The sequence below is a fragment of the Apis florea genome, unplaced genomic scaffold (assembly GCF_048593485.1).
Source record: "Apis florea isolate Af1SG1 unplaced genomic scaffold, ASM4859348v1 contig_1615_pilon, whole genome shotgun sequence".
Taxonomy (NCBI): domain Eukaryota; kingdom Metazoa; phylum Arthropoda; class Insecta; order Hymenoptera; family Apidae; genus Apis; species Apis florea.
This window is the reverse complement of record NW_028256416.1, coordinates 3,816,550-3,830,784: the sequence shown is the minus strand read 5'-3', so window position 1 is coordinate 3,830,784 and position 14,235 is coordinate 3,816,550. Positions and strand designations below refer to the sequence as shown.

At 40.2% G+C, this 14,235-nt stretch overlaps 2 protein-coding genes across 4 annotated transcripts in view; one reads left to right on the top strand and one right to left on the bottom strand.

Moving 5' to 3' along the window:
- The window catches only part of LOC105736831 (cilia- and flagella-associated protein 300), an 89,171-nt gene that overhangs the window by 17,175 nt on the left and 57,761 nt on the right, over positions 1 to 14,235 (bottom strand). Inside the window, exon 3 of the mRNA XM_086910609.1 lies at positions 4,363 to 4,529. Within this exon, the coding sequence (XP_086766735.1) occupies positions 4,363 to 4,529 (167 nt within the window). The remainder of the gene's footprint in view (positions 1 to 4,362; positions 4,530 to 14,235) is intronic.
- LOC100863388 (uncharacterized) lies at positions 2,669 to 6,820 on the top strand. 3 transcript variants are annotated; one of them, XM_003690261.4, is made up of 4 exons: positions 2,669 to 2,905; positions 3,286 to 3,430; positions 3,504 to 3,575; positions 3,670 to 4,007. In XM_003690261.4, the coding sequence occupies exons 1-4, from the start codon at positions 2,853 to 2,855 to the stop codon at positions 3,799 to 3,801; spliced, it is 402 nt and encodes a 133-aa protein (XP_003690309.1). In that variant the 5' UTR covers positions 2,669 to 2,852; the 3' UTR covers positions 3,802 to 4,007. The 3 variants fall into 3 exon arrangements, with proteins under 3 accessions (XP_003690309.1, XP_086767580.1, XP_086767620.1); XM_086911454.1 differs by lacking the exon at positions 3,670 to 4,007 and adding an exon at positions 5,917 to 6,820 and having other exon boundaries at positions 2,671 to 2,905; XM_086911494.1 differs by having other exon boundaries at positions 2,685 to 2,905; positions 3,647 to 4,007.

Genomic DNA, 14,235 nt, shown 5'->3' with positions numbered 1-14,235 from the left:
TTTCGTCCTACGAATGCTTAATTGCTTAATCGTTCCTCCACCTTTTTACTCGGGCGGAACCGTTTCGCGCAACTATCTATTTATCAACGTCCACCGATCTAACCGCGGCCGGATAAATAATTTTTCTAGATTCCTGAGAGTGATTTTCACTCGTTACTCGAACGAACGCCTTACTTTCCTTCAATCCCCTCGTTGTGCAATAAATTGATCGATTAAATTAAATAACACACGGGGAAATTCGAATTGGAAAATTCTTTTCGTATTGTTCTCTTCTTCTCGAGAATGGAAGATTATTATTCGCGTTTCGTGCGAGAAACGATTAAAAAATGAACAGGTTAACAAGTGAATCGGTTTCTCGATCCATTATTTGATCCCCTCCGACTGCCTCTTCCACGAATAAATCAATAACGATATATCTCCCGTTCCACGTTGTCCTACAACCGTTCGATATTTTTGTAATTTAAATATATCGGAGCTTTTCTTCTCTCGGCTGTCTCTTCGTGATAAATGGCCTCTCCCTGTTCCTCCCTAAGAGGTAAGTCGTAAACGCTCAAGTTTTTCTGATCATCGCGTCGAAAAAATGGGAGGAGGACGAGGGAAGACACGCGAGGAAATAACTCAACATGGTCTGTAATAAAACGAACGGGTCTGGTTCACGAAAATGGGGCAATATTTCGCAAAGGGATAGGCACGCGCTGCTCGAGCAACCAACACTACGGGTAATTGGTCTTAATCGGTGATTCAGACGATTATGTCAGCGTCGAGCTACTCTTTTTTTCTTTTTTTTTTCTTTCGTATCGGCCATCGGTTGTTCTTCCATTCTCGACAAGGCCGCGGTTAATTGTCCGGAAAATGATTAGTCAGTCAGGAATTTGGTTTTGAATTCCTGAATCTGGCGACAGCCAGATGTGTCCCTCCGTTTCAAACGTTCCACTTTGCCACAATTGTTTTGACAATATTCGTTCAAAAGGTTCAAGAGATAGGTTATATTATATTATGCTGAATTACGTCCAATTTAATTGTTAATTTAATTACCTTTATTGATTTGTTTAATAGAAAATAACGTTTGCATTGGATGTTTAATTTACTATTAATTTCTCCGTATTGATAATTGCATTTCAATTACAAAAATTAAATTTCTTGTGTTCCGTGTTGCGTGAAATTTTTATCCTTATAGAAGAAAAATTACGACGAAAAATTATGACAGCGATTATGTATTTGATAATTGATTAAAAAAAAAAAATGACAGATATTCGTACGATGAATTCTCTATGAAATACGGGAAGAAGAATAAGAAAAATAACAAAAAAAAAATTTCTACTATAAGTTTCCATGAGAATTGTGTTTCAATCCATCGAATGGTTTTTTTTTTTTTATTATTATTTTAAAATGCACTTCCAATCGCATAATACTGCCCGCGGACTTTCTCTTTGTCGATCGATTGTTCTCGAGTCTTTGTAAATTTAAACAGCTCTAATTCCATTAGAATATACTCTCCGTTTAATAGTTATCGAGCTAGCGCGTGAGCCGATTTTATTTAATAACCTCGTTAAACAACGAGATTAAAGAGACGAGATATTTGATGAAAATAAAAGTTGTTTCGAGAAAGGTTTCAAACTTGAGAGCGGTTTGAGTAGATACAATTGATAAAATTTCGAGAAACGGTCAACAGTTTTCATTTTTAAAAATCGTACAATTCTCACATTTTTTTTTTTTTTTTTTTCGTTCTAAAAGAGTTTACTACTTTATTTTAATCGTGAAAATTTCGCTGGACTTTCGTTCGAATCTCGATCAATTTAAGAGAAATAACCAAAACCCGCGCTATTCTAACCTCTCGCAACGATTCTTTCCTTCTTTCTTCATTTTCTCTTGATAAGTTGGAAAACCTTCCTCGCCTTACAGTCGCGCAAAAGAGCAAGGAAAGTAATTACAGATAGGAAATTGCTCGAGGAAAATGAGCTTTCCATTGGCTCCCATGATGGATTGACGTTTAAATCAGAAATAATTATTTGTCGTTTAAATGGTGAATAAATTTGCGCCCGCCCGCTCAGTGTAATGCCGCGAAATTATTGTTCCTCGAGAACGCTTAGTTTAGGCTTCTTCGCGAATTAATTCGTCGGTTGCAGAGTAAAGTTTCTTCGTTCACTCGTCGATCCAAGTTTTTAACTTTCTCAAAACAGTCCCAAAAGTCGCAAAACTAATCAATTAGATTCGAAGTGGCTTTTCCTTTACCCAAATCCTATAACCGCTCTTTTCTTTCCACAACCAATTTCTTTTCATCCGAGTTATCTTTCGGAGATATAGATAGACGTTGGAACACGTTCTGTGCGGAACAATTTTTATCGAATCATCGAAAGTGCGGACGAAAATTTTTAACGCGATGTATAATTTGCAAAAAAGGAAGAAAAAGGGAGAGACGCGTAGAAAATTTCTAACGCGAAAAAAAAAAAGAAGGAAACTCAAATATTATCGGAGGAACAGTCAATCATCCGATTAGATCATAGAATTAGAATGGAAGGGAAAAAAAAATCGGTCGGTCGGTCGAATATTATTTAAAACTCGGCGAGGAACGGCGCACATAAGCCGGCGAACAAGTGCACTCGACACTCGATTCGTTTTTTTCTCGCGTTACAACATGACGCATAACTTATCGATAAAAAAAAAACCTGAGACATTCACAAGCTGTCGTCGAGGAGAACAATTGCATCGTGTGACCAAACATGTAATTGGTGGTAGGGATTTCTTCGCGCTATAAATGAACAGTATCCAACCCGATTGTTCGTTTGTTTCGCAGCCCTCGACCGACCAACCTCGTATCGATTTCGATTCCAACGAAACGTCATCGGACCGCGATGGATCGCTTCCTGCTTTTCGTCCTGTTGTTCACCGTTTTGCCGTTCACAATGTAACGAGACACATTCGTTCTTACGATCGTTCGTTATCACGCTCATCTCGAAAGTTGTCGCGAGAAAAGTGGTCGCGCGGGCGAAAATTCCGAGTCGATCGAAAGATATTCGGTGGTTTTTAATGATAATAATAATAATTATAATAAGAATTCGAAAGTTTTTTTTTTTTTTTTTTTGGTGTTCGAGAGATCACGAAACTTTCGTGAAAAGTGATCGAGATTGGGAAGAAGTAGATAAAATAGAAAGAAGGAGAAAAGAACGATGAGAGTTTTGAGAGAATAATACCTGTAGTTAGACGTAGTTGTAAAATTTCTCGTTATCGTTGTCACGAATACGAATTTAAAAATGGTTTTGAATTTGTTAATTCGAATCTTTGCAGACAAGATACAGTGGAAGAGGGAGGCTGCAAATGCGCGGTATTTTCCAGGCAAATATCGAAATCAATCATTGAACGTGCCATTCCATATAACGTCACGTGCGACAGCGAAGGGGAGGAGAAGTGTCAACAATTGTGCGTTGCTTTGGTCGGTAAATAATCACCGCATGTTTCGATAGTAGACTGACAAACGTCAGAAAGATAGGTGTAATTCTGTGCAGGCCGAGAGCGCTAGGGACCAGGCACCGCAAATGATTTGCAAAAAGCTGAACAACAACGTGGAGAATCTTCAGGTAAGTTTCTAAAAAATCGATTGATAAAACGATACTTTATAAACATCCTCGAAAGATTAATTTAAAAAAAGGAAAAATGCGAAATATTTTTCAGGTCGCCGTATACGCGAAAGTGTGCGAAGCGACCAGCTGGAAATTCACAGGTTTGAAAGCAGCAGATCCAATTTGCTGCCACGAGGGGAAAAGCATAGCTTGTGACGAGCCACTCCCGATGATCGAAAACTAAATGAACTCATTCCCAATTATTCCGTAACCCATTGATTAGTCCATTGTGAAATTTTACATTAATCAACATTTGCGAAACATTTATTACTTTACTATCGCTGGTTTACTGAACCCGCCTGTTGTGCGAATAACCCGTTATAAATGTTTAATCATTATCGATCCAATTATGAAAATAAATACGTAATCCGGTTTAATCGAGAAAAAAAATTCAATTTCACCCGCTCCAGAGACTCTTTCGTCTTTGCCCATTAGAATTCAGAGATTTTTCTCGTTTGATTTCAATACGGGTCGAATGTCAAAGATTCCTCCAGGAACAAACAAACTCGGTTTAAAAGCATTAAATCCTCACACAATCCCTTTCCCGCGCCCCAATCTTAAAGATCTTTCGAAACGATCGATACGCAAACCATCTTTCGAGTAGAAAAGTACCAGATTCCAGATATCTTCTATTTCGTGGATAGATTCTAGTTCCAAGAATCTCTTCTGCCCTCGACTATCGAATAGAGAGGTTTGTTATCGCTTCTTCCTTGCTTCCAGGTGAAGAATCGCGGCTTTTCTGTACCTTGCCATTTCTGCAACACCATTGTGTGTCCACGCTTTTGTCGTCTCCTCCTCCTCCTCCTCCTCCCCCTCCTCTCGATTTAATGACCGCGCCATTTTCGCCCGGTGGTTGTTCCCTATCGGTTTCACGAATTCTCTCGCTCAATTCCTCTTGGGTTGTTGCCGTGTCTGAAACAATTTTCTTCTTTCGAATATTCATTCGGCGAACGAACGAGCACGTTTGTTTATCTCCTCCCTCCTCCCCCGTTTAACCGTGCCAAAAGGCTTATTGTTGCAGAAACGTACACACGAATACGAAACGAGGATCAAATGTTTCGCGTTGTTTCGTGTTTTTGTGTCACACGCGTTGATTCGTACCACTGACTGACTGTCCTCCTTGGGGACAGAAGGATCCCCGTCGAGGAACGAACCGCTACTTTGCGCTGCTTACTTAGTTTGCTCAGTTTGCCGTAAACATTGCGTGGAGCTTTGTACGCTGACTTTGACTACTAGCAGCAGCAGTGGTTCGTCCAAAACGATGATCGCGTGTGTCGGAGCGCATTGAATTATCGATGCGATTCAAACAAGCGTATGTGCACGTTGTGTCAAAAATTTATAGCAACGATTCTTTTTATCTTATATTTTTTTGGAAAACCGCGTTGCGCGTTCAAATTGTTAAATTGATTTGTCGAGGGCGAGGGCCGTTTGACTCGTTATATTCTCGAAATATTATGCTCGATATTCTATTAATCGATGGTCAAGTAATTTCCAGTCATCCTTAATCATACGATAGGATATAGCACGCACCGGTAAATCCATTCGTGATAATTTGCGTTTCATATCGCGTATATTCCTTCGCATCCTATCCACGCCCGTGTCGTTCTGCCACAATTAAACGAAACGGAAATTGAGGTAACTAACTGTGAGTTTCTGCTCCTATCTTATCGTCCAACCTTCCTGCGAATATGCGCGTATGTATATTTCGTGCTACGCGTAATTTCGAGTCGTATTGAATTTAGAGTCATTATTTCTTTTTTTTTTTTTTTTTTTTTTTACGAGGAACGCTATTTAAATCGGTGAAAATGATTAAAGAAAAAAAAAAAAAAAAAGAAAAAAAGGATTTTTTTGTATCTTGTAAAAATGATGGAATAAAACTACTGCTACTAGTTTTTGAACCAGTTTTTATTTTTGCTAAAAGTCAGCAAGTTTCATAGGAATTTTCGCCCGAATTTATTCCGTTAAAACATACAAAAAGTTTCTCTTCATCGGATAATATGTTCGATAGTGATATATCAACCTGTCGCAGTTATGCATGTTTCCTTTTGAAATGAAAACGTAAAAATTTTGATGTACGATTTAAAAAAAAAAAGAAAAAAGAGAACGAAGAAGATGCAAAATTTCGAAATATTTCGAGAATTTAAAGGAGAATTGTCGGAATGGCAAAAAAATTACACATGAAAAGATATGTATATATATATATACTTTTCATGTGTAAATCTTTATGAAAATAAATTTCCAACTAAAAAAAAAATATTACTTGCCTTGCATTAATCCTTATTTTCGATTCTATTTCTAGCGACACGTATCCAGCCACACCCACATCATAATTTCGACATATTGTACCCGCATAAACATCTGCAGACGAATAGATTGCGGTAATTGATCAACCCTTTAACTGCTGTTTCATGGCACATTGTGTCCATCGGATCGTTCGACTTATTTATCTCATGAAGAAAAAAACAAGAAACCATTGTTAAAGTGTTGAAGAAGAAGTTTGAAGGTCCGTCCTTCATAAATCTCAATCAAAGCGAGGATAATGGCTAGCGGTGGCTTATAATATGCGTCGTGCAATCGAATCTCGAGGGATAATACCGGCACAGTTCCGATGAGTGAGCTACATTTGCGTAAATAATTCTACAGCGATAGGATCATCGATGCACGGGGATTACGATGCGCGTACAACGTTAGTTTGTTAGCAGGGATATTAGTTTCCAGATGTTTCCGCAAATGAGGACAAAGGGAGCGAAACGATATAGACAGAGAAAGAGTCACGTGTCAACCGCTGATCCAAATTATCTCGCAAAGCGGAGGATCACTTTTTATTTATTCGAGCCGTTCGATATTTTTATCCAGATGTACAAACGGATTTTTTCCCCGCCGAATTTTCAAACAATTTTCTTACTCGCCAAGCGAGTTATTGTTTGGACGAGTTTCAAATCCAATTTCGATCCGAAAATGCTCGTTTTGCTTCCCGAATCGTATCGCCGTTCCCGTTTACGAGACAGTAATTTATCTCTATTAGCTGCAGTTAATGTCAGGCTGTCGATCAAGGTATCGGACGATCTCGATACACTGTGACGATCAAACCGATAATAATATCTCGGTCGCGAGGAATTTTATATATTAGGAGAATAAAATGCGGCGCACGTTGTATTTGCCTCTCTACTCCTCTTCTCAATGACATAAAGTTTTTAAAATTATCGATTTACTCTCTCCTCCTTTTCCGTGAATTTAATTTTAGGCAACGCTCTCTCCATTTCATTATTCCCGTACACTGTTTGCGCCTTTCTTCTATCTCTCCCTTCCTCCTCCTCCTCCCTCCCCTCTCCACGTATTTCGATCTCTTTTTCCGTTCAAAGGCATTCATTATGTCCACCTCTGCCGGTGACTTCGAATTAATGGACCGACGCTCGCCGGCTCAAACGATGACGTCGGAGCCAGTCCACGGACAAATTACCTTTCGGGGAAATTTTTCGATCCCTGCCCTCCCGAAAGCATTCGCGAATACGCGAGAAAAAGGAAGGAAAAAAAAAAAAAAAAGGAAAAGGCTCGGCTCACGTGTATGTTTTCATAAAGATGGTTCCGTTTGCCGCCCTGTTTACCCATCCGTCGACGAATTACGCACGCGTCATCAGCTAATTACTAATCACGATACCGCTAATGCACGTGCTTCACCTTCCCGGGGAACCGCCAACTACACGAGGCACGAGCAGCGCAAACATTACCTTAGAGCCCTTAAACCGGGCTTAATCCTCTGCATGCCTTTCACGCCTCCTTAATGTCGCTTCACCTCGCACGCCACGCTTGTTGCCCCATATGTGGACGCTCTCCACGCTCCTCGTGTTCAATTATGACATCCCGTTACCCGATATAATCGCTATCCTCTCCCCCGAAGGGAGGAGCAAACATATCACGATAAATATTTCGCGTTAACATCTTCGATTAGGGCGGGCAATTTCGATCAGAACGATAAATAGCGGGCTACAATAAGCTAAAGTCGTTTCCAAGTTTCCAAAATCTTCCATCACGGATCGATACGATTAACTGGCTGGTATATATATTATAGTGGAAAATGAGGAAATCCTTCGAACGATCGTCGAAGAAAAAAAGAAAGTAGAACGTGTTCTTTGCGCTTCGAAAATACGAATTGTCGTTAAAGTAAACGTGTGATTACGATAATGGCCCGGAAACGGTTATTCACGTAAGAGTTAATACCTCTTAATACCTCTTAATACTTTTCGAATAAAGTTGACAAGCGTTAACAACGCTCGACAAATGCGTTGCGCTTTAACGATCCTCCTAGGCGCGATGAAAATTGTACAATCACAATATTTTTCCGCCCGTCAACCGCCGCGTGGTGGAACGGCGTCGCGTCAGATGTATTCGGTCGTAATTATCTACGCTCGAACCACCTCTCCCTCTCCCCTCTCCGTCCCCTTCCCACTCCCTCTCCCGATCGTTAAGCCACACGCACGCTGTCGCAATACATCCGCGTTCACGTGACGTGCAAACACCGGGTTAGTCGCCTTAAGCTTGCACCAGGCCTGCTGTAAGCTTCCCGTGTCTCCTCGGTGTCGCAACAGATCATACGTTACGTGTTACTTCGGCCGGAAACCAAGCGTACGAAACTACGTACGATTTCTGGGAGCGCACTATCGTGTCTGACACAATCACAAAGATGTACTTATGCGCATGCGTTTACACATCCATTAGTCTTTACGTATTCGGCATTCCTGCTTTGCCGGTCGTGGATTAATAGCGGCGATTATTACCTGATTGTTTGAATTCTCGCATACAGAAAGTGTGCAAGGCCGTCTTTCGTGGAAAAAAAAAAAGAAGAAAGAAAGAAGGAAAGAAACGTTAAACGCGTAAAAATTATTTTCTATCTATCTATTAGAATTATCTACGGCAATCTTTTAAATCGAGATTTATTATTATCTCGAGGGAGGATATATTATCTTTCCTTTTACGAAGTTGGCTCGTCAAAGAAAAATCTTTGCTACGAATTGGAAGAATTTGGGTATAAAGAGAAAAAGGTTGGAGAACCGCGTGATAATAATCGGTTAAGTAGGTGGATCGGCACGCGAAACTTGCTGGCTTATTAACTTATTGCGTCTTCTAAGTTCCCTCCAAACTGATATTAATTACTGTGCTCTCTCGGGCCTCTGAGCTTTGGCTTGTTGTCGCGTCAATCCTCTTCCTTCCCCTTTGACCTACTTTCAAATTTCCCCTCTCTTCTTTTTTTTCTCTCTTTCCAACTTCTCGCACCCTTTTCAAACGATCCTTCCTCAAAGACGCTTTTAAGGATCGTTCAAGATTCGTTGGTGGAGCAGCAACGTAGTGCAGCAAGGATGGAGGGATGAAATTTAGGAAGAAGTGGGAGGGAGGGGGGGAGGATGAAAATGTCGATGTCGATGGTTGGAAAATGACCCGATTAATTCGATATCCTTGCGCGACAAATTGTCCTCGCTGGTATCACCTGTTTTCAAGCTAACCTACACCTACACCTCGAATTACATGTATATAACGAAGTATGGATATATATATATATATATACACGGGATAAAGAAAAGGGGAGGGGGAGTTTCTGCGAAACCGCAAAACCAATAGTGTTGCGCAAGCATCTTTCACCGAGAAAATATTTCCCACTAGACGCTCCTACAAGAGTCTTATATACGATCTGGGACCGGATACGAGTAAACACGATTCTTGTTCCCCGACCGTGTCCCTCGAGATGAACGAAAATACGGTGGATTTTTAACCGCAAACAACCCGTTGAAACTTGTCGTGAGCAACTGATTTCGCGTCTTATCGACTCGGTCGAGGATTAACGGTGTGTACAACGCTTTTCGTATTTGATTATTACATATTTCGCGTGCATGGTGATCTTTTAGGATTTGGATAATAAAAAACATGTTTTAACGGCCAGCGATCAACGTCACGACATGCACGGAAGATGCGCGTTTTATATTTAGAAGAGGCGAAAAAAAAAAAATAAAAAAGTTTGTTGTCGAATAACACGAATAATACGAGCGATACGTGCACGGTGATAAATATTAGAGGAATTTCAATCGGAAAAATTTCGACATTAATTCGAAATGTGTCGGTCCCATCGAGATAATAAATTCGTTTCCCCGGCTCGGGGATCCGTGCAATTTTCATCCTTCGTCTGAAATACGCTGTCCCTGTCGGCGAATGTAACGGGGAAAATAAACGTTCGATGTGATTTTCACTGCACGATTGATCCGTGATTCCATTGATTCGGCTCTGAATGCGCAACACATTGAAATAACATCCACTGCCATTCTCGATTCGACCGGACAGTATTATAAACCTTTCGTCTGAAAATCGTTAATTGTTTCTTGTTGGACAAAGGATTAAAACGAAATAGCAGGGGAAAATAGAATTGTACGTGCAAAGGGAAAATTGAAAATATTTGCAAATTTTCGCGTAGAGAGAGTGAGAGAGTGAGAGAGAGAGAGAGAGAGAGAGAGAGAGAGAGAGTAAAAAGCAAAAGTGTATTTGACAGGGATTAAAATTTGCGACAAGAGTTATGTTACGACTTACTAATTGAATTTCACGATAATGTGTCTCTATCGTCGATTTTGTATACATTATATTATAAACGATAAATTTTGTATATATATTTATCGTTGATTAATTCAATAATTTTTCATAGATTATTTCACGATCATTTATTCGGGATATAAGTATATAAATAATAATTGAAATCATCGTCGAACCAATTAATATCTAATTTGAATTTTACATCAGGACACCCGGCCCGTTTTATTGCACGCCCGTGTAAATTCGTCGTTTCGTTGAGATTTTAATGGTCCTTTAGAAAATATAAATTAAACTCCTCCTAAAGCGGGGCATAAATTCCATCCCCCTCTCTAAGCGGGGGATCATTTGTTACACTCCACCGCGATAATACGTCGATATTATTAAATTCAATTAATCGAATAATTAATTCGCTAATTACTTAATGTCAGACATTAACACACAGCAATTTACAACGCGTAATTCGGTTTCGTTAATAACGTTACCCGGGACGCATCGTTCGGGAAATATCCTGGACAAATTCATCGATCTGCTTGTTGGGAACAAGCAGGCCTCGTTGAATTATGAATCTTCCATCCGGCCACTTTAGGGCTGAAAATCGAATGGACGACAAAAATACCCGAAGGAGGAACACGAATATTGTTGACTTTGACCAACCACTTCTTTTCGTCCGCGAATTTAAACTATTACTACTTTTATCCTTTTTCAAGCGGCTGACTACTTACCGACTCGTACCACTCGCAAGGTTCAGAGACAAGGCACGTCTCGACGATTATCTACGACTTTCTCCCACGCTGCTATTTCCAAGGAGAATAATTATTATTCTTTCGCATGTTCCACCCTCATGACCCTTTGTTTTTTACGTGCTCCACGAACGAAGGGGGGAGAGAGATCTTTTCCAACGGCAAAATTCACGGCGCAAGAAAATCGCCTCAACAATGCCCCCCTCTTCCCGCAACTTGCGTTTCTATCTCGCTAATTACGAGAGAATTGTATCTCTCTTTTGAATTTGAGGCTCGTGTTAGAGCACGTGTTGTAATTTCCCTACTACTCGTGAAGAACGAATACGCGTCGCCGTTCGAGGGCGAATGTGAAATGTAAATATCCGTGTTAAACGCGATCGAAAATAGGAGTCGAGCGTGGATGCATTGTCGGTTAAATAAAAAGAACGATTAAATAATTGTTGGAAAATTTTCATTTTTTATAAACGGAACGGAATTATACGCGGGTTTTTTAATTTTTCTTTGTAAATCCTTTTATCGTGTAATACGTTTTAATTGGACCCTTGTGGCGCGCAAAAACTTTTTAAACCTTTTAAAAATCTTTTTAAAAAGGTTTAAAAAGGTTTGTAGGGGGCAATTATTAGATTCATTAGAAACGAAGGGGGATAAACGAGATCGTCGTTCGATTCTTCCCTCGAACAAACACTTCCCGTTCCAAATGATTTTGTTTTCCTTCCCTTGGTTTCTACTGCTCCTTTCTTATGCCTGGAATATTCATTATGCACTTTTGTACTTTCAAACTTCGCTCCCTATCTCCTCTTTCATCTCCATTGGATCAAATTCTTTTTTATCGTGGTTTATTCAAATGTATTTAAACAACCAAGTAACCAATTTTGTCTTTACCTGTAAATCGTGCCTAATAAAAAAAAAAAAGAAAAGAAAAAGGACTATAAATTCTTGCGAACCGACTTCGTAAGATAAAGATGGAAGAGACAATAAGAAGAGGGAAGAAGTTGAAGAAGAGAAAGGAGAAAGGGCCTCCTCGAAGATTTAACGGTTATCGTTATGCAAATTCGTGTAATCGTTGGGAATGGGCAAGATTAAGACACCTACCTCTATTCGTTATGAGATTCGTTATGAGAGTGGGTGGGTCGCAATTTTGCTTATCGAATCATTTTTTACGTCCCGAAGCGGTTGTATGCATACCGTGGAATATTTGAGGCATGAACATCGCTGCTGAATTCAGGGAAGAAAATAAATACAAAGACTCGTAATAACGAGTGGTACGTGGTACGTGGAAGGGGGAGGGGGGGGAGAAAGAGAGAGGGGAAAAAACGAGAGAAAGCAAAAGAACACAATTGCGCGACGAGAGGAGACGAGAAATGATAAATAATTCGATGGATGGACGGAAACTGGGGCAGAGATGGCGGCGAATTTTAATAAAAATCGACAGATTTTTTTTTTTCAAAGTTGTTCCAAAGTTGGACCCGGTAATAGTTTCTTCTTGCGTGTCCAGTGTTATAATGATTGACGTGGCCGAGCGTTTCGCGGAAACGCGTGAAAGAAAAAGAAGGAAAAAGCAAAGTTTCAGAGTGCAAGAGGCAAGAGGAATTAATCAGCATTTTCTCCGGCGTTTTGAAATGAAATTTCACCGAATCGAACGTAACTCCGATAAATAAATGTTTGTAATAAATTAAGGGGAATAAATTCGCGTTTCGAGGGGAGGGGAGGAGAAAGGTTTCATCGGTAAATAAACCGAGATGGTAATCGTCCTCCGTCGCGGTCCCGCATTTAAATTCCCAATTAGAAAGCCGGGTATCGAGGCTACCTACGTTCGGATATTTTTCAACGGTGGTGGATCGGTCTTGAGAGCGGTAATCGCAACGATCTTCCCGTCATGTAAATCTCTTGGAAACGTTTTCCAGGCCCGCTCCACTTTCTTTTTTTCTCCAACTCTCTTCCCGCCGTTTTTCCTCTCCCCTTCTCTCTGTCGTTTCTACTTTTTCCCTTTACCCTATCTCTCTCTCTCTCTCTCTCTCTCCTCTCCTTTTTGTTTTAAACCGAGCCACGTAATGGCGCTCTGTACAGTTGGTTATATCCTCGTCGCGTCGTAATTAATCCTCCTCGCTGGGAGAACGCGCAAAAGCGGAACCGTCTCGTTTCGCGATCGCCTTTATCGTCGATGCTTCTTTCCTCTTTATCGTTACTCGATCGCCGCTGAAACGAACGAAACGCGCGTTTAAATCACTGCCCGTGTATTTAATTATCCATAACGCGAGTTAACGACGTTTATTTAAAAATGTTGGCGAGGGAAGAAGGCGAGAAAAGGAGGGTTGTTATTGATCGGGAGGAAAAGGAAAAGTGTGAAATAATCCATCGGATCAATCACCTCTATCTCTCGCTCTCTTCCCCCTTCCTCTTTTTTCCCGCGGTCTTGTCTTAAAAACTTTTAATCCGTCATTTCTTCTTCAACACCAAGCTTTCCTTCCGTTTCCTTCCAGGATCGAGTAACTCGGCGGAATTGGAGTGGATGGAAACCGTTATTGCGATACAGTCGGACAATCGGGGTGCCCCTTCTTTTTGCCCTCTGTGTGCTCGATAACGCGCGAAAAAACACTTGCCGGGGAAACACCGGCTGCGTAAACTCTAACAATTTGTGGCCGTACAAATTTAACGGAATTTATCGAACTTCACTCGGCCACGATAATTATAATGGACCCCCCTTTCGCTCGTCCAAACGAGAGAGGGAAAAAAAAAAAAAAAAAGAAAAAAAAAAGAAGAAAAAAAGCGCGTTCAGGAAAATTAAATTCCGGCCTACCATCCGCCATCAATTTGATCTCTGGCAAGCCAGATATATCGATATATGTGTATATATATATATATGTGTGTGTGCATACATACGTACACGTACACGGATACACCGATTCTTGCTTGATCGTTTCATTCGGCCAGATATTGTAGTGTAATTTAATTTACACGAATCTAAACGGTTGTTGTTTTCAAGAGTAAATTAATCAGGAAGCTGGAATTGCATGGATGATGTGGCAACACGGTGCAGAGTATTTTTCACGGTTAGAAATTGGTTGGACTGAAATTCTTCCGGCGAGATAGAGGAACGGAATCGTACTTTGATGATAATATATTACCGTAATACGTAATGATTTTTTTTAAATAATGCGATCTAATAACGTCTAATTCCATGATCGCATAGAACTTCGTATAGATTCATTTAAAAAGAAGAAGAAAAAGAAGAAGAAAGAGATAAATTCGTGCCAGAAGATTTATTCACTATCGCGAAGTATCGTGTCTGAAGAATTTTCCAAAAATAA

Coding starts and splice junctions, on each gene's coding strand:
- LOC100863388 (XM_003690261.4), top strand. CDS start 2,853: ATGGATCGCTTCCTGCTTTTCGTCCTGTTGTTCACCGTTTTGCCGTTC. Junction 3,431..3,503: donor AACAATTGTGCGTTGCTTTG/GTCGGTAAATAA, acceptor AATTCTGTGCAG/GCCGAGAGCGCTAGGGACCA. Junction 3,576..3,669: donor ACAACGTGGAGAATCTTCAG/GTAAGTTTCTAA, acceptor AATATTTTTCAG/GTCGCCGTATACGCGAAAGT.